The sequence below is a fragment of the Arvicanthis niloticus genome, chromosome 28 (assembly GCF_011762505.2).
Source record: "Arvicanthis niloticus isolate mArvNil1 chromosome 28, mArvNil1.pat.X, whole genome shotgun sequence".
Lineage (NCBI taxonomy): Eukaryota > Metazoa > Chordata > Mammalia > Rodentia > Muridae > Arvicanthis > Arvicanthis niloticus.
The window spans coordinates 5,001,721-5,025,654 of NC_133436.1; the positions used below are offsets into that span (position 1 = coordinate 5,001,721).

The 23,934-nt window shown below is 44.2% G+C and overlaps 1 protein-coding gene across 1 annotated transcript in view; it reads left to right on the forward strand.

Annotated features, from left to right (window-relative positions):
- Window positions 1-23,934, forward strand: part of Pde10a (phosphodiesterase 10A) — a 171,042-nt gene that overhangs the window by 76,576 nt on the left and 70,532 nt on the right. Inside the window, 1 exon segment of the mRNA XM_076926631.1 lies at window positions 10,869-10,997. Within this exon segment, the coding sequence (XP_076782746.1) occupies window positions 10,869-10,997 (129 nt within the window).

Below are 23,934 nucleotides of genomic sequence, written 5' to 3' on the forward strand. Positions count from 1 at the left end.
GCTTTGCAGGACTAGCCGAGGATGAAGCCTGTTGACACTAGCTGTAACTGCCCCATGGGCATGTGCCAGAGCCGGCAGCCGTAGGTGGCATTTTCAGTTACGAAATCTGAACAGGCTTGGTGTAAGGGCTTAGAATTTATTTCTGAGATGCCTGCTTCATAAAGACTATCTCCATGTCATTTCACTGTGTCTCATCAGACCGAGACAAGGTCCCACAGGCCTCATTCTCATTGGTTTTTAAGGTGCAAAGTTGAGAAGCAGGACAGAGCTCCTGGAGGATCTTCTACTTCCTGGTCCACTGTGTGGTGAGGAGCAACCCTCAGCTCTTGAGACTCAGGACTCCTCAGCAGCTCTGCTCTCTGGAATGATTTGCTCTTGGGAGTCGACTCCTTGAAAAGTCTACTGAGCAATCAAGCCTTAAATACTGAGCCCCCAGGAGAAGCTTGGAGACCTTTGTTTGAAGGATTCCTGGGAGGAGGGAGGGGTTTCAGTCAAGGATGGCAGCTGAGAGGTGCTTATTAATCTTTATACTGGACTCACAATGTCTACACCCTTCTGTTTGAACACCCTGAATCTCCAAGTGGGAGGGCTGGGGAAGGCACATGCACATACATACATGTATACGCACATGCGCACATGTATGTACACATTGCAGGTCTTCATTTGTCTCATTACTGTAGCTGTGGTTTTGAGCCATTTCTATCCATTTTCATGCATTATTTGTGAATCTAATGGAACCTACGAGCTAGATGATAATTATTATTTTTATAAATCTAGAAAACAGGCTGGAAAGGCTGTGTATATATCAAATCAGTTGACCCATTCATTTTTCCTGCCTTCAAAAGACACACATGGGACATTGTATTTGTGTGTATGTGTATGTCTGCATGTGTACTTAGCATACTCTGTTGACAAATGTGTGTGTGTGTGTGTGTGTGTGTAAGAAAAGAGCATCCTGGCAGATCTTTTATATTCTTTAATTCCAAAAAGTAGGAATAACTACTTTGTTGTTGTTGTTTATTGTTGCAGGGTTTCTTTTGCTTCAACAAAAGCACTGTGACCAAAAAGCAAGTTGGGGAGGAAAGGACTAATTTGGCTTGCACCTCCAGATTATAGTCTGTCCCAGAGGAAGTCAGGATAGGAACTGAAGCAGGGCTGAAACCTGGAGGCAGCATCTGCAAAGGCCATGTGGGAAGTGGTGGTGCTGCTTACTGGCTTTCTCCCCATGGCTCGCTCAGCCTGCTTTCTTGTAGAACCCAGGACCACCAGCCCAGGGATGGCAAGACACACAATGGGCTGGGTCCTCCCCCACTGACCACTAATTGAGAAAATGCCTTAGAGCTGGGTCTCATGGAGGCATGTCCTCAACTGAAGCTCTCTCCTCTCTGATGGCTCTAGCTTGTGTCGAAATGACACAGAACCAGCCAGTACAAATTGCATGTCTGTACTGCTTCTCATATTTGACCCTTTCTGCCTCAGAGCTCTCCTGTATATAATGGGGGTATATAGGAATTTCTGCGTCTGAAGTGATTGCGTATCACGTGGACCACTGGACCTGAGGCTTGAGAGCTGTAGTAGTAATGGCTCATGCTTCTACATGTATGTAGCTGTTTTCTCATACAGCCCTTGTGCTTGCTTCCCCTTAGGCCTTGACTGTGAGATGGAGGGGGCAGGACTTCACTCACATTGGGAGTCTGCAATCACCTTCTCACCATGAGGTTGAACACTGGCATCTCCGTGTGTTGGCACTCCTTGAGAATTACATCACTGAGCATGCTTCTCTGTAATCCCATATGAAATCAGTATCTAGATCCCATGACTCCACACGTGTATATCTTATGAACTAAGCGTTCTATGAGTTTAAGTTTGGGTATATTTCATTTTACATAGTGTGCTTATGATAAATTATTCTAACTGACGGATCATGTACAGCTGTCTTCATATTATATGAGGAGAAACAGCTTTTAAAGATGTTTCATGTGTACAGGTGTTTTTGTACATCAGATGTCTGTGCACCACATGGGTGCCTGGTGCCAAGAGGGCCAGAAGAGGGCATCTAATCCCCTGGAACTGGACTTGCCGATAGAAGTGAGCCACCATGTGGCTGGCTGGGAGTTGAACCAGAGTCCTCTGAAAGAGGAGCCATTGTTGTAAGTGTAGAATGTTTTTTATTGCAAAATGGTCTAGAATCTCGACACTTACAGAGAAGAGAATCATTCAAAAGACTGGATATAATTCAATTAAAGAATTTGCTTGCTTTGAGTTTTTCTAGAGAGACAAACTTCTTCAGATGGGACGATATACAATATAATTTTCTTTTATAATTTCTGAAAAAAAACAGTGTAGGACAAAAATGGGAATTTGCATTTTCTTTGCTGCATTGATTGGTAAGAAGTATTTTTAGGAACTCTCAGTCCTTTTAGTGTGTGTGTATGTTGTCTGAGTGTGTGTATATATGTGTATGTGTTTGATTGTATGTGTATATATGTGTGTTTCAGTGTGTGTATATGTGTGACTGTGTGTGTGTGTATGTTTCTCTGTTGTGTATCTGTGTGTGTATGTATATGTTTGAGTGTGTGTGTATATGTGTGTGTTTGAATACATATGTATAGGTTTGTATATATATGTGAGTGAGTGTGTATGTATATGTATATGTAAATGTGTATGTATATATGTTTGTGAGTGTGTGTTTGTGTGTGAATGTATTTGTGTGTATGTGCATATGTGTATTTGTTTGTGCATGTATGTGTATGTGTTTGTGCATGTGTACACGGCATCTGCTGACACTCATGTTGGCACACTGGCCTACACAGGGATGTGTGGATGTTAAAGGCTGATGGTTTTTTTCTCAGTAGCTTCCCCCTCCAGTCTTTTTGAGACAGGGTCTGCCTTTGACCCCGGAGCTCATCACGGGACCCATTAGGCTATCTGGCTCTCGAGCTCCCAGTGTTCCTGGGACAGATGCAAGCTTTCATATCCAGGTCCTCTATGGCTGCTTGTGGTCCTCGTGCTTGAGCCCCATTTAACTCTCCAGCTGTTGAGCGTGGATGATTCACGGACATCCCTCTCTGCTCTGTTTCCTGCTAAGCTGCATATTTATATTCCCCACAGCATACTGGAAACGTCCATATAGACAACCGTGGTCCAGCGTATCTAAACCCAGACCATTGTCTTTTCCTCTGGGACCTCTGGTATTTGCTGTCCTGTTTTGATGTTAGTGGTCACTATTCAAGCCAGAGTTTCCTTTGACGTAGATTCTGGCCTCACTTATCTTCAGTTTGTCAGTTCATCCTCCTGTGAGGCTTCGATGGCATCAGAGGCCTCTCGTAAAGTTAACTGTGCTGCTATATGCTGGGCATCAACTGCAGACGTAAGTGTTCTGCGGAAACACCAAGTAAACACTTACTGAGTGAGTATCAGGACCTTTGCCCTGAGAACAGTTTGCATCAGTGTGCTCCTGTGAACGAGCTCCCATGGTTTGATGGGAAACGTCCCTGACGGGCTCTCTGGGCACATGCTCCTCAGCTGGTGGTATTTATTTAGGGATGCTTGGGAAGCTGGTGCCTAGCTGCAACAGTGGTTCTGGAGTCTGGCTTTGAGAGTTAACTGGCCTACTCCACTTGGCTTGTAACCTCAGCTCTGCCATTTTCACAATGTAGGTTCATGCCTGTTGGGCCTTCTGGCAGTGTCAGACTCTTTGCCTTGAAGTAGATCTCTTCCGTAAGAGATCCATTGTGTTTCTCACCTGCCCCGACAATAACTACTATATGTGTCCTTATCAGCCTTGCAGAAGATCATCTGTTTTCTTTATTTACAGTGTGTTCTCAATTCTGATTTACCCTAAGGCACATATTAGTGCCTGCTAGTCAGGCCTCAACATTATTTAATAAGCCAGATGTTGAGTCAAAAAGGTTACAGTAGTAATATCATTTTATAAATTAATTCTCAAAAATAACATTTCTAGACAACTTTATGATCAGATGTTTAAGAAACTGTTTTGTTCATTCTCTTTCCCCCTCCCCATCCCCTACTCTGCTCTCCTCCACCTCCCTCCCCTCCTCCATCCCCCTTTTCCCTCCTCCATCCTTTGATATTGGATCTTGCAGTAGAACCCACACTGGCCTAATGTACTACCCTCCAGTGGCCTCAGAACTTTCAGTCCTAGTCACTGTTTCTAGAGCTGGTGCAGAAAGGGAGTTTTCTAGCTTTCTGGGTGGGGAGGGGGGATGATTTCAGCTCATTCTGAGAAGATTTGCATAAATTTTGATCTTCTTTGTTTCTGATCTGTCAGTTCTGTCTTTTCAAACCCTTTTAACAAGTGAAAGGGGTTGTTCCCGGGGAATACTTGACAAGAGGGTGTGGGACTTTGCACTGTTAGAGCTTCTCAGGGCTCTAAAGGACTGAAAGTAGAGATGAGGCCTCTTTCCCCCTCTTTGATCTGTGTACATGTGCGTGTTGGGAGGCGTGTATTCGTGGAGGTCAGAGCGCCTCATCCGTGTGTGTATAGGCAGGCTTGTGTCCATGGAGGTCAGAGATCCTCTTCTGCTGTCTAATGTCACTGAACTCCAGTTCAGTTTTTATACTTGTCTTTCCCTGACCCTTGACATCCTCCTGTCTCCACTCTATAGTGCTGGAATTACCGGGCTACTCGGATCAGCCGAGTCTTGGAAATCTCAGCTCAGTTCCCCATGCTCAAATGGCAAGCATCCTGCCCACCAAGCAACTGCCAAGGCCCAGGTATGACTTCTTAAAAAAAATAATTTGATTCAGGTATTAAATATCCGTAAGAAATAATGGCAACTAGTCTCCTTTCTAAATTTAATTTTAGAATTTAGTTTGCATGGCTGTCTTGGTTAGGGTTTTACTGCTGTGAACAGACACCGTGACCAAGGCAACTCTTAGAAGGACAACATTTATTTGGGACTGGCTTACAGGTTCAGAGGCTCAGTCCATTATCATCAAGGTGGAAGCATGGCAGCATCCAGGCAGGCATGGTGCAGGAGGAGCTGAGAGTTCTACATCTTCATCTGAAGGCTGCTGGGAGAAGACTGGCTTCCAGGCAGCTAGGATGAGGGTCTTAAAGCCCACACCCACAGTGACACACCTACTCCAACAAGGCCACACCTTCCAAGCTACTCCCTGGGCCAAGCATGTACAAACCATCACAATGGCCTTTTTGCTTACTTGCTTTCCTCCTCTCTACAGTAAATCAAATGAAACTCTTTTCCCTACTTTCTTAAGTATCTTACTGCATGTTTTAAAAAGATTTATTTATTTATTTTATGTGTGTGAGTGCACTGTCGTTGTCTAGAGACACACCAGAAGAGGGCATCGGATCCCATCACAGATGGTTGTGAGCCATCATGTGGTTGCTGGGAATTGAACTCAGGTCCTCTGGAAGAGCAGTCAGCGGTCTCCAGCCCAATGTATTCTTAAAACAGGGCATGCAATTCCACAACTCATTTCTGCGGGAGAGGATCTATGAAACCCTTTTTAAAGAACATTTATCAAGTCCTGCACTGAGAACTTGTAGACAAGGATGGACGTAAAGGTTCTCATTGCTTTAAGCATGGACATGGTTTGACCAACAGGCAGGGTTGCCATCCCTGTTGGCTGCAGACATACTTGTCCACAAGATCACTGTCCATGTGATAGCAGAAGCTGTCACAGCTCTGTCCTGTCACTTTGCAGCTCAGACTGTTTCCCTGTGTCTGAGCATTTGGACGCAGCAGAATTCGATTTTGACATCGTGACTATCAATATCTTTACACTGTCGTTTCCATATGGGATCGACCAGACTCTAGCTTTAGGGACTCTTTGTGCCTTTAGCCAAAATCGACTGTTTCAGTTTACCATCCATTTGAACTAAGTTACCATCAGCCTGGAGGAGCCGTGTCCAGCCTTAATAGCCTGAGGTTTTCCTTTACTGGTGCTTCTGTCTTTTCTGCAAGGTTCTGCCCTACTCTTATTCTCTGAGTATGTCATTGAGGCAGAGTTCTCATCCTGGCTTACCAATCTTCCTTTGCGTTTGTCTCCTCAGCACACTCTCACTGTCCCCCCAGCTCTGGTCTCCCCTCCCTGGGTGGTGCTGCTGGAAACTATCCCATGAACTAGTTTCTGGTACACAGCCCTACCGAGAGAACAATTGGTGGGATCATTTCCATGTCTGGCAGGCCCCAAGCACTCATGGCTGTATCTGAAACGTTAGGTCTTCTGAAATGCCATTAGCTGCTAACATGTAGCCAGATGTGGGCTTTTGACCACTTATAGCAGTTTAAAGCAACAACATGAGGTTTTCTAGAGGAAAGGCATGTCTGGATTTCATGAGAGAAAGGCAGCCTCTCTGAGGAAGACCGGTAGCTGAGCGAGCGTCACTTACATAGTACAGTGTGCAGACCCTCATACTTGACTTGACTGTGGTGAGCATTGGAAACATGGAGGCTTAGAGCAGCCCCCTGGGGAGGTGGCCCTTATCTATGCCTGCATCTACTGGAGGCAGCCTTAGCCTGCTACCAGCTTACTGAAATCTTGAGGTGAGACGTAGGGGTGTAAATCCTCCCCACTCCAGACTTCCTGCAGGCAGAATATTTCAGTCTTAATCTTACTCCTAGAAGGCCTGCCCAGAAATTTAAAAACCTTCTCCATCTTCATCTTAAACCACGAGAGTGACAAGTTTGTGGTTCGAGTTCTGAAAGTAACTTTGAATGCTTACCTCAGTGGTGGTCTTGGGGGCCAGGTGGGAGGGGCCTTTGATAAATACAAGTACTGAGCCCTGGAAGCCTTATCTTTGAAGCCCTGTGGCTCCTCAAGCTGCTGATGCAGGAGCAGTAAGAGGCCCCAGCATATATCACACCAGGGTCAGTACAGGACCCTGGATGAAGCCCCTTTCCATGGGATGTGCCTGGGTATAACGAAAACATGTTCACATACATTTGTGAGAGGCAAGCCTAAGTGCTACAAAGACCTTTGTCCTCTCTCTGCCTCCTGCTTTTCTCCTTTGCCACAGTGACAGCAACGTTTTTCCGGAGTTGTTTCTTCCATAACCTCAGGGCTGCCCCGTGGTGATTTCCGTATGAGACTCATCCTTTTAAAACAATGCCAAAAGAAAGTTTAGAGCCTATTAATCTATTCCTGTATTTGACAAGCGTTGAGAAGGAACTGTGCATACGTCTTTACACTCATAAACTTTTATCTAAGCACAGCAGGCAGCACATGAAGGATTTTTTTTTTTTTTTTTTTTTTTTTTTTTTTTTTTTTTTTTTTTTTTTTTTTTGCATGGAGTGTCAGTGGCTTGGGAATGTTAGAAGGATGCTGGTTATTTACAGTACTAAGTTACTGCCTTCTCAGGAAGTATCACACAGGCGTGGGTCTTTTGTGCAGAAACAAAAGAGAGAAAGGAAAAACCTGGGAAGGCTGAGGCTGCAGTAACTGAGGCAGGAGCAGAGAGGCTGCAGGGTGGGGTGTCTGGGATCTTATGGAGCTGGGTGGTTTCCAGCAGCCACAAGTGTGTCTCAGCTTTCCCAGCCCCCTGCTAACACACGAGATGCTCACTGATGCCTTCCCCAGCATGGCAGTCTGAGTGCCATGGCCTCTAGAACTACCCCTGAACTTGGAGCCACTAGATGGCTCACAGGAACCAGTGTATGGTTGTGCTCAGGATGAGTTGGTTCTCACAGCTGGGCTCGTAACCTCTGAGAGTTCACAGCCAGAGAGCAGAAGGGAGATGTGTGTCCCTGATGTCCCAGGGACAGCTGGCTCATGCTGCCGAGGGCTTTTCATCTTGGAGTCACCTGAGGCCAATCTCAGTTTCCCCATGACTAACTTGGGATGTGTAGAGGGGGAGGGCCAGTGGAGCACATTGGAGATTCAATACTCAGGTTTTTAAAATTGGGGTCGTGGTCATAATATGTATCATATAGATAACATAATATGTATCATATAGATATCATAATATGTATCATATAGATACATAATATGCATGCGGTTAGGGAGGCTCTCTGGTCAAGTTGCTTTTGGTCTAAATGCTTCACGTAGGCAGACAGAGGGTTAAGATGTGGGGCTGGTTTATTGACTACTCCTATCCCCAGGCTAGGCCAGGGTAGGTCTTATGAGGTAGAGGCTGATGTGAGATGACTCTTCCAGCGTGTAAGTTTGTAACCTGACGGGATGCGTCCTAAAGGACAAACCTCCTGAATCTCAGCACTCACAGTGACCACACACTGCTGGGTGCGAATGAAGAGCACGTGGACTGCACATGGTATGGGGCTCGTTGCAGGAGCGGAAATTGTTCTGACATTTTTGTCATATTATATCGTTCTTGTCCAGCCTTCCATTCTGTAAACACGGGCATGGATCATGGTTTTATCCACCGTGCTGTAAGATTCTGTGGGTTTTGACAAGTGTATGGCATTATATATTTACCACCAAATGTCACAGAATAATGTTCTGACCTCCACAAGACCTACTGTGCTTCACACAGTCAGTCTTCCTCCATTCTCCTTGGACTCAGACAATTACCAGTCTTTTTCTGTTTGCCCTACTGGACTCCCCCAGTGTCGTATAACTGCAGTTACTTAATTGCATAGCCCCCACCCTGCAGAGTGGCTTATCTCCCTAGACTCTCACCTAGGTCTTTCCTTGGCGTCTCATTATGTGTTCTTCTCATGAGCTAACAGTTAAGTAGACGTACACAATTTGTCTTCAAATACTAGAAGACAGCTAGTTCTCAGATGCTTCCAGAATTCGCAGATTATGGAAGAATGCCTTTCACAAAATGTTCACATGCAGGTCTGTAAGAGGACACCGATCTCCACGTGGATTGGGCTAACATGGCATATAATGAGGGATAATATTATTAGGTCATGCAGGACAACTTTATTTAATGTGATAATAAACTAACAAGCTATCTCCCAGAATAGCATACCTCTTGGATGCTGACCAGCATCGAGGTAGGACTGATGCTCTGCCTCCACACCCACAATTACTGCTCTCCGGGTTTTGGACATTAGCCATTGTAATAAGTATGTAGTTGAGAGCCTTGTTTTCATGTTACCTTCAGTTCACTAATGACCAATTAGTACCTTTTCTGTGTTTATTTGTGATATTCACATCTTCTTTGTTAAGCTGTTTGTTCAGCTTTGGGTCCATTTTTAAAAGCCTGCCATTTGCTTGCTTCAGGTTGACTTTTAAGAATGTATTTTGGGTGCAGGTCCTTTATGTAATATACAACTTGCAAACAGGGTGTAGCCCATAACGTGCCAGAATAACAAGGACCCCGAGTTAGAACTTTACACGTAGCCCAGCTCACTGGGAAATAGGGAAGTAGTGACCATAGGGAAGGAGGGCTGAGACGTAAAAATCCCTTCAGGAAGAAATGGGGAGGTGGCTCCTTTAGGTTCACAGGCTGTGCCTCTTTGAGGTAGTAGAGGAACATTCAAAGACCAGAGACTGAAAATGTACTGAGACCCCTGATTCACAGAGTGAGCAGGTGACAAGAACACAGACGTCAAGGGCATGTGGAAAGTTAGGGTGGGGACCGTGACGTATGTCATCAAAGTGGTGGAAGGGAATCCTGAACAATCAACTTTGTGGGCATAGGAAAAAGAGTACTGTCCTTATTTACATCATCTGTCTTCTACCTACCACCTTCACTCCAATGTCCAATTCTTTCACTATCTAGGGATGTGCCTTGCCCTATCAGGTGAGCACTCCTCAGGGGGACTCTTGCCTTTAGCATCCTGCAGGAAATACCAGATCGGATTCTGTTCCACGGGTACCCTTTGCCCTGTGAGGGATAAAATAGGTCTCCCTCTCTTCTCTCAGAGATGTGCGCATATTGTGTTACTGTCTATGGTTTAATGAAAGGGGCCATCTGCCGTTTTGGCTACCCTGTTCAGCCGTAAGGTCTTGACAATTGTGTATTAGGTGACTGGCAGAATTAATGAACACATATGAATGCTCTGTTTTTTCTGGGGAAATGTGTGGCCTACCCTCTGTAAGGATAAAATCAGACTCAGTTCCCCTCTTGTCTGTGTCAAAGGTAAGGTTCTTCTAGTGCTGTCATCTGGCCATCCCCAGGGACGGACATTCATTCAGTCTCAGTGACCATAGGGTATTGAGAACAATTCTCACACCATACTTATGTTCCAAATTGTTTTGATTTCAAATTTTTGATATGAAAACATATAAGATTACTTTGTCTTATTTATAGCCAATAGTTTTCAAGGGGGTGGAAAGTTCGGTGAAATTTTTTTACTTCTGACAGTGATGGAGAAATGACAAGAACACCCTGAACTGGCATGGGTTACAGCACCGGCTTCAGTGCCCATGGGAAGGGAGGAATCTTGAGTTCACAACAGTGAAGATGAACAATGCCTAATATAGTCATCCATCCCTTTGACATCCATCCATGGTGCAAAGCCAGGTTTAATTGGTGTAGTAAGTGCTTTATACAACCCAACATACAATAAAAAGGCATGGCCTGGCTCACATGCCCCCCAGAACTGGCAATTGGGAACAGCTCTTTGGTATGATTTACCAACTAACACCTGAAACTGTAAAAAGTTCTGACTTTTCACTCCTCAGCTTGGCTCTGGTAAGGCAGAATGCCATCCTAGAGTTTGAACGTAAGTGGTTACCGTTTCATGGCATCCTGCAGCAGAGTTATCGCCTGTCACCCATGTGCTTCCAAAGCTGTGTCCTTAATGCTGGGCAGCAACCCTGGTTCTCAGTAAGCAACACTGCCTCTGCCAGCTCTCTGTAGCAGCAGGAAGTTACTGAGTCTTAGCAGTGGTGTGTCTTGGTTGCCACGCATTTCCTGTCTGAAGATGCCGCATAGGTGAATGTTATTCTCTCCGGTTCTCTTGCAGGTTTGACGGATGAAAAGGTGAAGGCCTATCTTTCTCTCCATCCCCAGGTATTAGATGAGTTCGTCTCTGAAAGTGTTAGTGCAGAGACCGTGGAAAAGTGGCTGAAGAGGAAGAACAACAAAGCAGAAGGTGAGCTGCCACTCGCCCAGGCTGGGCGAGGACTGATTTTAGTGCGATCGTTCCTGGCTCATAAGGAGGGCATTTTCATGTTTTTTTACAAAACAAAACACGAGATAGAGGCATGTTGGCATTTTATTTGTCAATTTAACTTTGTTCCTTAAAGATAACATTGTCAGAAAGAAGTAAATATAAGAGAAGCATCCTTAATTTTTTTTTTTTTTTTTTTTTAAAAAAAGACCTGGAAAATAATTGTTGAGAATTTATTTAATACTTACTATGTATTAGTCACCTGACTCACCACAAGGTGGTATCTGAGGCCATGAACTATAAAGAAAAGGCTCCTTTAGTTCCCGTTCCTGATTTGATAGCTCTGTAACTTTTGCCCTCTGGCAAAGACATCAGGTGGCAGTGGCAGGGATTTGTGTCAAGAGTAAAGAGCTCATGTCGACAGCTGGGAAGAGAGATAGAGGACAGGGTTCCACACAGGTTTGGGGTGTGCTTCAGTGGCTACAGGGCCTCAACAGGTCCTTCTACCTAATGGGCCACAGCACACTCCAGACAACTGCTTCATTGGCCAAAGGAGCACAGTCTGGATGCAGACCATGCCAACAATTATTACTGATGAAAAGATTGCAGTTTGTGTGCACATCTGACACATCATGTGTCACACAAGGCATTCTGAAGCCACAGTGTAGACTGCAGGAGGAACTGGCTTATCTTTGACCCTTTCTTCCTTCATAGTCATGGAGGCCACCAGACTGTTCATCATGAAGGAGCCTCCAGCCGTAAGACAAGGGTGGCCCTCCTTTTTGATGCAATGTAGAGAGGCAGCAGAGACTGGAGGAGAGCTGCTTTAAATCTGAGATTCCCTGATGACTGTCCTATGCTCCCATAAAGAACCTTCCCACGATCATGCAGGCAGCCCTGTGGGTCACCCATGTCAGACGGGCTTGCTGGGAAGAGAGTTTCAGTAGAAGGAGGCTGGAAAGGACTAAAATAAAATCCCTTATGTGGATGCACGAAACTGAAAGAATCAAAAATAAAATATTTGGGTGCAGGTTTCCTTTGCAGGTTCCTCTCTTATTCTCTGAAATATATTTATTTTTTCAATTAATTAGTTACCTGTGCAGTTCAAATAATAGAAAACAGGGCTTCGTATATGCTGGGCGAGGGCTGTACCAGGAATCTGCTTCTTCAGCTTTTTTTTTTTTTTTTTTTTTTAATTTAATCATTTTTTTAAAACATAAATTGCTTAAGAAACAGTTACAGTCATGAAAATAGAAATATAGACTCAAAAGATCTGTGAGGTCAAATATGTTTCCTCCCAAGATGAGTAAATACAAGTATGTTTTCTTTGAATATTACAACATAATTTTTCTGTTTCTAAATGGATATATATATTTGGCTATCTGAGCAGACTTGGTCTCTCATCTTTATGCTTGTTTTCTTCATACACACAATTTCTGCTTGAGAAACTTTTATGTTAACAACAAAATCGTAGTTCTGGGGGAGTATTTTCTTAGCGTGACAAGCAGTCTTAACCTCTCTGATATACAGAAGTGATTGCTTTCAGGATGTAGTAGAAATATAGGTAGTTTTCTTGCTCTCAGTAAGTCTTTATGGTTTCTGAACGTATTATCATAAAAGCAAATATTTGTAAACGAGGGCTTTCTCACTGATATATGAAGCAGTTTAAAAAGTAACCGTAGTGAGTTGTAAAATATCTACAAGTACGAGTGTGCACTTGTGTAGTTTAAGAGGAAGAAAAGCAACAGATTGGCGATCAGCATTTTCTTCTCAAAACGACCATATCCTGGGTAATTAGGAATGAGGGCTGACCAGCATGTTCCATCACTGTCAATCTCAGAGGCTGGAAAACTGTTTGAGATGTTTGATGCTTGAGAAGCATGGCTGAACTTTGAAGGCCATCTTGGCTAATGGGGGTGGGGTGGGGTGGTGAGAAGATGGCTCAGCCTTGCTCAAGTGCCTGCCACGCGAGCATGACGATTTCAGTCCAGATCTCCAACATCCATGTAAGAACATGGTAGAGTTGTAGGCACAAGTATGTAGGGGTGGGTATGGCAGTGAAGACAACTGGATATCAGAGCTCACTGGCCACTTGGCTGACTAAATCAGGGAGTGCCATGTTTAGTGAGAGTCCCTGCCTCAGAAACCCAAGGAAGGAGAGGAAACACTCAATGCCAAACTTTTGTCTCTACACAAAAGCACACACATACACACATGTACACAAACACACATTCACACACATGTTCACAGTACACCCCCCACATGTACACAGATGTACACATACTTGTACATACATGTGCACACATGTGCACACATATGCATTCACACACATGTACACATAGATGCAACATGTACACACACCCACACATGTGTATACATTCACACACATGCACATACATGTATGCACACGCATTCACAATACACTCACAAATATACATATACATGCACACACACATTCATGCACATGTACACGCTCATACAATCATACACGCATACACATACATGCACGCTCACATGTCATGTATACACACATACACTCATACAAGCACAGGATGCATATTTCAGTTTACTATGTGATAAGGGATAATGTAATGTAAATACATCATACTTAGAGAACATGTCTTAGAGTTTCTATTTCTATGATTAAACATCTTGGCCAAAAGCAACTTGGGAAGGAGAGAGTTTACTTCAGCTTATAACTCTCAGGACACCCTCTGTAGCTGGGGCAAGTCAGGGTAGGAACTCCAACAGAGCAGGAACCTGGAGGCAGGAGCTGATGCAGAGGCCATGGAGGGGTGCTGCTTACTGGCTTGCCTCAGTAACCTTTCTTGTAGCACCCAGGGCTGCTAGTACAGGGATGGCGCTCACAATAGACTGATAAATGGTTCTCATATCATCTATCACCAATTAAGAATTATGTACCACAGTCCTGCTTTTAGCCTGATCTTCTGTAAGAATTTTCTCCACTGAAGGTTCCTCTTTCCAAATGAATCTAGCTTGTGTCAAGCTTGCATAAAACCAGCCAGCATGGAATGTAAAATTGAGTTTAGTTCTTACAGATGACAATTTTAAAAATCAACTTTAGTGTTGCTATGTAAGCTAACACTAAACTTTTTTTTTTTTAAATAAGGGCTTGAGAGATAGATAGCTTGGTGGTTAATAGCAAATACTGCTCTTTCAGAACCAAATTTAGCCTCCAGCACTCATGTGGGGGTATTCAAAACCTCTGCTCCAGCTCCAGGGGATCTATCTGATATCCCTGGCTTCCCAGGGCACCTGCACCCTTGTGCACACAGACATACACACTACATATGGTATCAGTTACCTTTCTGTTGCTGTGAAATAACACCACAAACAACAAAACAGTATACAGAAGGAAGTATTTGTTGAGCTTATGGTTCCAGAGAGGCACAGAGTTCATCAAGGCACATGGGAAAGCAGAAACAGGAAGCTGGATGGTCATTGGCCCAGTGGTTCTTGTCAGCTTGTGGTCACATGTCACGCTGGTGCTAGGCGTATCTTTCCCAAGCTCGTTTGAAAGCTTCTGAAGGGAGTGAGTTGTATCAGAAATGCTGACCATCATTATACAAACTGTGTGGGGCCAGATACCAGATGTATCTCAGCCTCCCTCCCCCTCCCCCTCCCCCTCCCCCTCCCCCCTCCCCCCCTCCCCCTCCCCCTCCCCCTCCCCCTCCCCCCTCCCCCTCCCCCTCCCCCTCCCCCTCCCCCTCCCTCCTTCCCTCCCCCTTTCCCTCGCTGTCTGTATAAATATTATGTGTAATATTTGCATTGACTTTTCACACTTAATTTGAGACTCCACAACCAGGCTTTTGAATTAGAAGAGCCAGCTTGTGCATATTTTCAGTCCCTCAAGGCAACTCGTGCCGTTATGCCGGAAATAGCGTGTTGAGCTCTACTGCGGTCTTCAGAGCGTGTTAAAGGGTCACTGGCCTAACAAACAAGGCAAAGTTGTGACGCACTGTTTTCTTTTTGGATATCTGATGGGAAGACTAGCTTGTCCCTGCAGTTTGTAGCCAGGGAAGTCTGGTGGGGGAAGGGAAAGAGAAAGGGGTTCTGGGGTGGGAGTCACAGCTTGACTGTTCAGATTAGGCCTCGAGCAGTGTGTGCTCTTAATGTTTTCTCTACAGTTACATTGCTTTCTTACCGTTTCCAGTCCATGGTATAACATTTTATGCACTGCCGAGCGGCATCTGCATGTGTGTATGCAAACAATTCTGTATGTGTGTATATGTATGTGTATGTCTGCGGAGTGTATATACATGTGTGTATGTTATGTGTTGCACATGTGTTTACATGAGCGCAGAAGTCAGTCAACCTCTGGTATCACTCCTCAGGAGTCATCTACCTATTTTCCAAGACAGGGTCTCAGCCTTTGTCTCCCCAGCACCGGGAATACAAGTCTAAGCAGTCACCCAGCTTTTTCATGGGGGCTAGAATCACACTCCTGCTCCAGGACACAAGGCTTTACACACTGAGTGGTCTCCCCAGCACTGAACATTGTTTTCTGAAGCTGACCTTGGATCCAAGTTCCCAATGATCCTTTGTAAAGTGATGTTTGGAGCTGGGGTTCGCACTTATTTTCCTTATTAGCTGGTTCGCTCACATGGGAAGCCAGCCGAGAGTGCTTCCAACAGGGGATAACTTGTAGAGAGTTTCCAACTGTTTCATCAAACACCCGTAGATGCATTTGGGAAGAAACCAAGTCTCGGAAAGAATTGTATTTCACACTTAATTTCATGAAACATTGCACTGTATTCGTTTGTATGTGAGCTGCGGAGGACAGTCCCCATCAGTGCCCTTTGGGACTCAGGGATTTCTATAAGCAGTTAGCACTGAACGCCTGTGTCCATGCACGGCGCAAACAGGAGGCTATGCAGAGGTCCCGTCCTCCAAACTTCTTGCAAGAGTATCCAAGATGGGACAGGATTTCATACTGCAAAAAAAAAGTTCCGTGTTTTTCGGGCAAGATGGACAGAACATTACGTGGACTACCAGCAATGTTTCCTGTCCTTTGCTTACCAGCGCGGGCAGTGTTAGAAAGGGCAGTGAAGTAGCACTCAATGTGACCACACTTGGTGTCCTTGAGGTTATGATGATATTTAAGGTGAGACTTAATAAGGCCCCACATTCTGATGTCACGTTAAATATTCAAAGAAGGAAGTTTATTTAGTACCCGAGGGTGGTGAATCAGCCTAAATGCTTTATAAATTGTTGGTCGACTGCTGTCTTTTATGGCCTGTGGTTTTGTGTGGTGTGTTCTAGAATAGATGCTAACCATTGCTTTTTTTTTTTTTAAGTGCTTGATTACTATTTTTATTTTATTGCCATTTTTAATGTACTATTTTTAAGTGGTTAATAATGAAAGTCTTGTTGCCATCGGCTACCTTAAATTTTAAAAATTTACATAGTTTTCACTTTTATACAAAATCATAGTTATCGGATACTTTCCCCTTTAGTACTGATTCCAGAGATGGGATTTATTATTATCCAATGAAATTCTTAGGCATTTAATACCTAGAATAGAGATTTAAATCGTGCCACAATTCAATAACCCAAGATTCAGATTTAGCTATATTTAAACTGGTTAATATCAAACAGATGGCTTCTATGCTGGTGTCTAGTGTAATGGCACCATAGACTAATGAGGCATGAGTTTCTTTGCCAGAACACACAGCTTGGCAAGGGTGTAGCCTGCTGCAGGACACTAACAAACGACGTACACAATGTGAATAGGAAAACAAGCCACGCCTGAGATGGTTTTCATGGAACATAATTTTGGACACTTTTCTTTGAAATTAGAATGATTTTAAAAATTTCCTCTGATTATTTTATCTCAGCCATTGACATTACACTAACAACATAAGACTTTGAAATCACGCATTCCTTTGCTTTTGGCAATGGACATTGTGTGTTGAATGCTTTGATGTGAGTTATATAAATAACCATGAGCCTACCAACTGGAGGCTAGATAGGAGACAGCCCTGACAGTAATTGATACATTGCCTGACTTCTGTTAATTGGGTCTCCGTTACCCTGATGCTCTAAGTGTGCAGCTTGATAGAGAGGTGGCTTGTGGTTCTGAATCAGACCTCAGGTTGAGTGTTGAGTGTCTAATACCATGAATATTTAAGTCTCATCACTATAATATTGTGAGCACTTTGGAAACTGATTCAAGCATATTCCTTTGCTATGGGACAAACTGATTTCCGAAGCTGTTTTGTACTTAGTAGTGGATCTCTGAAGTTGGTGATGAATTTTAATTATGCATCCAAAGCCATTTCAGTTTCTGAGCAAAAGCCTTATCTCTGGGAGATTCAAATGAATAAAAAACTTTATGAACTATTAGATTCTAGAAAAGACTTATTTTTATTCAGGTTATTTTTTATGCAATGTTTCTTTCCTGGTTGCACATATTTAAAAAAAAAAAGATGCTATTTAAATGTTAGTTGATATAATTATTTTTAGCATCTAAAATTGTTGTATTACTGATGAGAGATTTTTAAACATAAAAACCTGTGAAGAATAGTGGTATAACAGTTTCTTAGTTTTTTAAGTCTACATCTTAAGACTTTTCTGAAAGTTTAGTAGTAGAAATGTGCTTGTGAAAAGTGAGAATTTTGGTTAGATGTTCTATTGTTGTAAAAAAACAAAAACAAAAACAAAAACAAAAACAAAAACAAACCATCATGACCCCAAAAAGTAACTGTGGAGGAAAGGCTTTATTTCATCTCACAAGACTCAGCTCCCACTTGATCACAGGGATGTCAGGTCAGGATCAGAGGATGAACCAGGAGAAGTCAAAGCTACAGGTGAGTCCTGCTTGCCTGCTTGTTTCCTTTTGTTTGCTCAGATTGCTTTCTTCCACTATGCAGGACCACCTGTCTAGGGAAGGCTCCACCTACAGGCAGCTGGGCTTTCCCACATCAACCCTCAATAAAGAAATTGCCCCATACTCTTGTTCACAGGTCAGTCAGTCTGGCGGAAACATTTTCTCAGTTAAGCTACCCTCTTCCCAAATGACTCTAACTTGTGTCAAGTTGACGGAAACACTAACTGCCATTAGCTAATTGTACCTAGTGTGTGACCCAGTGTGAAGTGCTTTCCTGACTAATCATTCAGCCACCAGTTTACAGGTATTTATTGATCACCTGCCGGGAGGGTGTAACTGGAGAAAAGGGAGCAAGGAACTAACTTGCTCTTCTCTAGAAGCTCAGTTGTTGCAGAGAAACCATCCAGCGCTTAGAACAAACAGTAACATTGTTTCCGCATTGCTGATTGCGCATATTAGAAAGGTCTAGTGTAATGTCTGGCATAGGAGAGTTTAACAAAACATTGAAAATCCAGTACTGGCCTTCAGCCAGTCAAACCTGGCTTCTGTGCTGAGAATGGCTGTCTGCCTGTGTCCTTGGCTTCTCGCAGTGCCACTGGAACAGTATTTCTTATGTTATTGCCCACAGGGAACTTGTATATCGTGGTGGTTAGATGTTCCGGACCTTCAGAGCACAGAGACAGAGACACGACTCAGGCATCTTTCGGTGGTGAAGCCAGCATTGGAAGGTGTTATCAGTGACTCCTGGCCGTGGGAATTGTCACCCCCAGGGCTGGTCAGAAACTATGTCCATCTCACTTAAATACAAGGTCTCAGTGCCTGCTGACCTAGTTTGCGTAGGCTCTACAGGACTTCTTGTGTTTGCTGGGTTTGAGGCCAGTGCTTTAGGGATCAGGCATCCGGGCACCTGGAAGACTCAAATTGTTGCTGAGAAGTCATGGAGCGCTTAGAACAAACAGTAACATTGTTTCAGCACTGCTGATTGCACGTATTAGAAAGATCTAGTGTAATGTCTGGCGTAGTAGAGTTTAACAAAACATTTAAACTCTAGCCCTCCGATGTGGACTGAAGAGCTTTGAGAAACAGCAAAAGCAGGGAGTAGGACTTCTGGGCTTGATTTCTGAGAGCCTGAAAGGAGAGGGGAGGAGGGGATTTACAAAGCAGTGGTCTGAGCTGTGTGGGAGGGGGTAGTTATGAGAAAACTTCAAAGCAGACATAGTCTCTTTAGAATATCATAGGAGGAGGCTGGAGAGGTGGGCAGGCACTGTGGAACCTGGACCTTCTAGGACACTTAACCAAAGTCCTAAAATACCTTTGAATATTTGATAATGTGAGGGTTTTTGTTTGCTTGTTTGTTTTTGAGTGAACTGTCATGACATGGCCTATCTTCTTCTGTAGTAGGAAGGGGCCAATCAAGTTTCAGTGTTCCAGCTACCTGTTGCCTTCCCAGATCACCTCACACTAACTGTTTCACAGGTGCAATGGCTATGGGAACTGCGGACTTGTGCCAGGCTCAAAGTAGTGGCTCAACTTGGAAATCAAAGCAAGACTTTCCATGTATTTGTATTACTGCCTGAAACGTAAAGGCGTGGCATTTGGTCACAGGCTGCTATAAAGACAGTATGGTTTCAGTGTTTTCAAGTACAGTCAGTGGATATTCCTTTTAGCTTTAGCACATTTTGAATCCCAAGTATAAAATGCTAAAATTATTTGGTGAGAAGTACAGTTTGGGCTGGAGAGACGGCTCCATGGTTAAGGGGCACTGACTGCTCTTCCAGAGGTCCTGAGTGCAGTCCCAAAGGTCTGTAATGGGATCCAGTGCCCTCTTCTGGTGTGTCTGAAGAGAGTAACAGTGTACTCACACACATAAGATAAAATAAAATAAAAATAAAATCTTAAAAAATAGAGTACAATCTGAGCAAGCCATGTATCAAGAAGAAAGGACCTACACTCACCTCTGAGGAGAGACATCAGGGGATGTGACTGAGCAGAGGACAGGAGAGGTGACTGGCCTCCCACTCCCCGAGCAGTCGAGTGTGACAAAGGCCGCAGATGTTATTAACACGAAGAAACAATGCCCAATGAAAGAATGGCTGTTGCTCAAGATACTTGAGATGAATTGTAGACTAAAGTTTTACAGCAAACACAGTCAAAGGCACCCGTGGAGGTTTGAAGGAGCATGGCCTTCATAGGCCCATACGCTTGCATAGGCTCCAGCTGATGCACTGTTTGGGAAGGATTAGAAGGCGTGGTCTTACTGGGGCAGGGGTGTCTTTGTTGGATGAAGTACATGGCTGGCGGTCAGCTTTGAAGTTTCAAAAGCCTATACCAGGTCTACTGCCTGCCTGCCTACCTACCTGCCTGTCTCTGTCTGTCTGTCTGTCTGTCTGTCTGTCTGTCTGTCTATCTGTCTATCTGTCTGTCTGTCTTTGTGTGTCTCTGTCTCTATTTCTTTTTCTCTTTCCCCCAGCCTGCCTCCCTCCCTCCCCACTCCTCCCTTCCTGCTAGTGGTGGATCAGGATGTGAAGCCCTCAGCTACATTTTCAGCAGCATGCCTGTCTGCTTCCATTCATAATCAAAATCATAATAGACTAACCCTAGGAACCTGCAGGCAACCCCCCCCCCCATTAAATGCTTCCCTTTATAAAGAAGAGTTGCCTTGAGCATGGTGGCTCTTCACAGCAACAGAACAGTACGTGAGACCTCTAGGTGGGTTTTCTCAGTGGGTGTGCAGAGCACTTATTTTAATATCACTTTTTGTGTCTATCAAATAGTTCAGTTTGGGCAGACTAGGAGTCTTTGGAAGGCAGAGGACACAGTGTTGCTTTTGCTTTATCATGGAAGTTGAAAGGGTTTGGACAGTGGGGGAAATCTGAGAATTTGGTGATAAGCTGTACTTCAAATTATTATTTTAGCCTTCTGTTTTATCTGTTTTTATTACTTGAAGCAGGCCCAGTTAACAAAGAAAGGGGGTTTATTTAGCTTATAGTTTTGGAGATAAAAGGGTGTAGCACAAGCCTGATGATGTCACAGCTACAGGAGGACATACCTGTTGTGGGTAGAGATGACATTTTGCAAAGGGATATCCAAGAGGCTGGGCTCCCATATCTCTTTCCAAGGTCTCCCCTGAATGACTCCCCAATAGCACTCAGGAGATGCAGTGGTTGTCACTTCAATCAGACTTTTAACATGAAGGATGGCTTAGTGCCCCTGTGGCTTAGATGGAGATATGGGTGGAAAAGCAAACAGGTCTCTGAGCCTCTTTCCAAGGATTTGATGCTCTAGCCTAGACTCCTAGAGTCTTTCAGGGTGGTTTAACGTGGGGCTGGGGCACCTGGTACAGAAGTGGGTGAGCATTTTGGAAAGGCACCCTAGTGGGTCATTGAGATGGTTTTCTCTTTGAGTACTGCTGAGTATCTTAGGATATTTAGAAAACACTTCAGGGCTTTGAAATGCAAACAGCTGAGGGAGCTGTTAGTCCTTCCCCAACTCTTCTTATTTTCAGGGTACATTTCACATGGAAAGGAACCTTGAGGTGATGGGGACCCATGACAGGCAGTTCTTAGGTGAGCTAGTGGGAACCCTGAGAAAGGTTACAGAGATATGCAGCAGGGCAGTGATAACTGAGCTGTGGGGTGCAGGCAGCAGGTGGGGCCTGCCCAGCCTTGGCTGCAGAAAGGAGGCAGGAGGACAACCATCTTCCTAGCTCAGCTTCCCTTTCCTCCTCCACAGCGGCTTCCCCTCCCTCTACAGCTCCTCTGAGGTTTCTCAGCTGCTGTTTGAGATGAGGTAGACAGACAACCTGCCATTGTTTGTGTGTCTGAATGGTTACTCCAGAGGTTTTGGGGAATCATGAATTCTACTTCTTTCTGATTTCAAACTGTTTTTTTTTTTTTTTAATCTTTGTTGAATGATAGCTATTGTTTTTCTTATTTCAATTTTTTTCATTCCTTTGAAAAGTTTCTCTGTCACCTTCTGTAAGTACACTTAAAAATGCCTTTGGTTGTGGAAAAGCAGGCTTTCCTCACCCACACAGTGGCCAGCATCTGTCCAAGGCAGAGCCATAGGTGATGTGTGACCTCACAGGACCTGTACACTGGCCTGATCTGCACAGTGTGGCCAGGGGTCTGTGGATTCCTCCTCAGGGGTAGGCCCCGTGAGCTCTGTACTTCACACACCATACATACAGTACCTCACTGGGTTGAGAATCTACCTCATGTACTGTGTGTCAGAATGCTGGCTGCCTCTTCTCCTTTGTTCTGAAGTGACATCATTCCCAATGTGAAAAATGTTCTGTGTCCTTTTCACTTCACAAGTCACAGTTTTATGACAGCCTGTAGAAACCAGCTTCAGGCTGCCCGCCTTTCCCTGACGATATTTGCATTCATTGCATCGTTTCACTGCAGTGATGGTTTTTCCTTGAGTGACAGCTTGATAGGTTGTATCTCTTTACATTGCGTTCAGGCCCCCTTGGCTCTGCTCTGATAGTTCATGGCTTTGAGTTAGGCTGTGTTGTTGGGACAACGAAGAGTTCTTCCCTGACTCCAGCAGGCTTTCATGCTCTCACAACGATGTAGTCTTGAGTAACATTTCGTGCAGGCTGTGAGCCAGACAGCTGAAGAAGGTGTTCACCCCCCTAACCCTTACCTCACTCAGCAGCCTTCTGAGCCTGTTCCCAGGTCAAGACAATGGAATCTCTTTATAGACTGATTCAGGGCTAGCCTCTGACTCAGGTAATCACAAGCAACAGCCAGATATGTGAAGAATACTTGGCTATGAACTTTCCTGGTGTCCAGTGCTGTGGGTTTTAACACATCTAGGTTCATGTTCCTACCTGATTCAGGACACAGCACACCTGTGACACTGCTGTCTCCCGTCCCAGTCACACCCCTGACTATCTAATTCTGCACTTACCAAATGGCGCTCTATTGCTATGGTTCTGTTATTGTTTTGTTTCCTAGTTCTGTATATATCAAGTAATGTTTAACCACTTCCAGTCAGTCTCGAGTCTTGAACCTCAGCTGTGAGGTCCTCCTCAGCCCTGGTCTATATAGGGTGTGTTGCTGAGCCGCCTATGACCACTTGGCATTGTCACGCCTCAGCTAAAGCGCAGTTGGGTCATTTCCAGTGTTTTGAAGTCAAAACTAACAAGATGGCTCATCAGGTAAAAGTGCTTGGTGTGCACACCTGTTGATCTGAGTCTCGTCTCTGTAACCCACAGTGAAAGGGGATCACCATCACCAAAAGTTGTCCTCGAGCGTGCACGTTCCAACCATGCTGTGTGCATGCCTGCATTCCCAGATATGTATCACACATAGGAATATAATAATTAATAATAATAATAATAATATATTATGGAATGGTAGAGGAAGACACCTGACATTTCATTCTGGGATACACCACACATACACACACAGACACATACATACAGCACATATGCACACACACATACACACACACATCACATACACCACATATGGACCCATGTGTCTGCACATATGCATACATACAAACACACACACACACACAACATACATACATACATACATACATACATACATATACATACACCACATATGCACACCTCATACACACAGGACACACATGTGCCCATGTGTCTGCACATATGTATACACATACACCACACACACACACACACACATACACACACAGATTATACATTACACAAACATAAATAAGAATAATATTAATGCTTGCTTTCTAGAAGGAGCACTCCCTTTTGATGGGTGGCTACTGGCCCATTCACTTGTTGAAGAAGCTTGTGGTTTTGCCTGACGTGGGTTTGATCTGAGGGATTTGTTGTAAAATCTCCAGCTGTAAACAGCATCTGTTCCATGGTTCTGCTGCCTACAGCTTCTCATACACAGAGTTCTGTGATGTTTCCCGAGTTGTGAGGTCTCAGGAACTGTTGGGTGGCACAGCCTACCACCCATTTACTTAGCCTCTTGCATGTAACCCAGTGTTTGATGGGACAACACATTCATTTAAGAAGCAGAGATTGAGGGGGTGAATGTCTGATTTGGAAACACTGCATTTGTTTCCACTGAT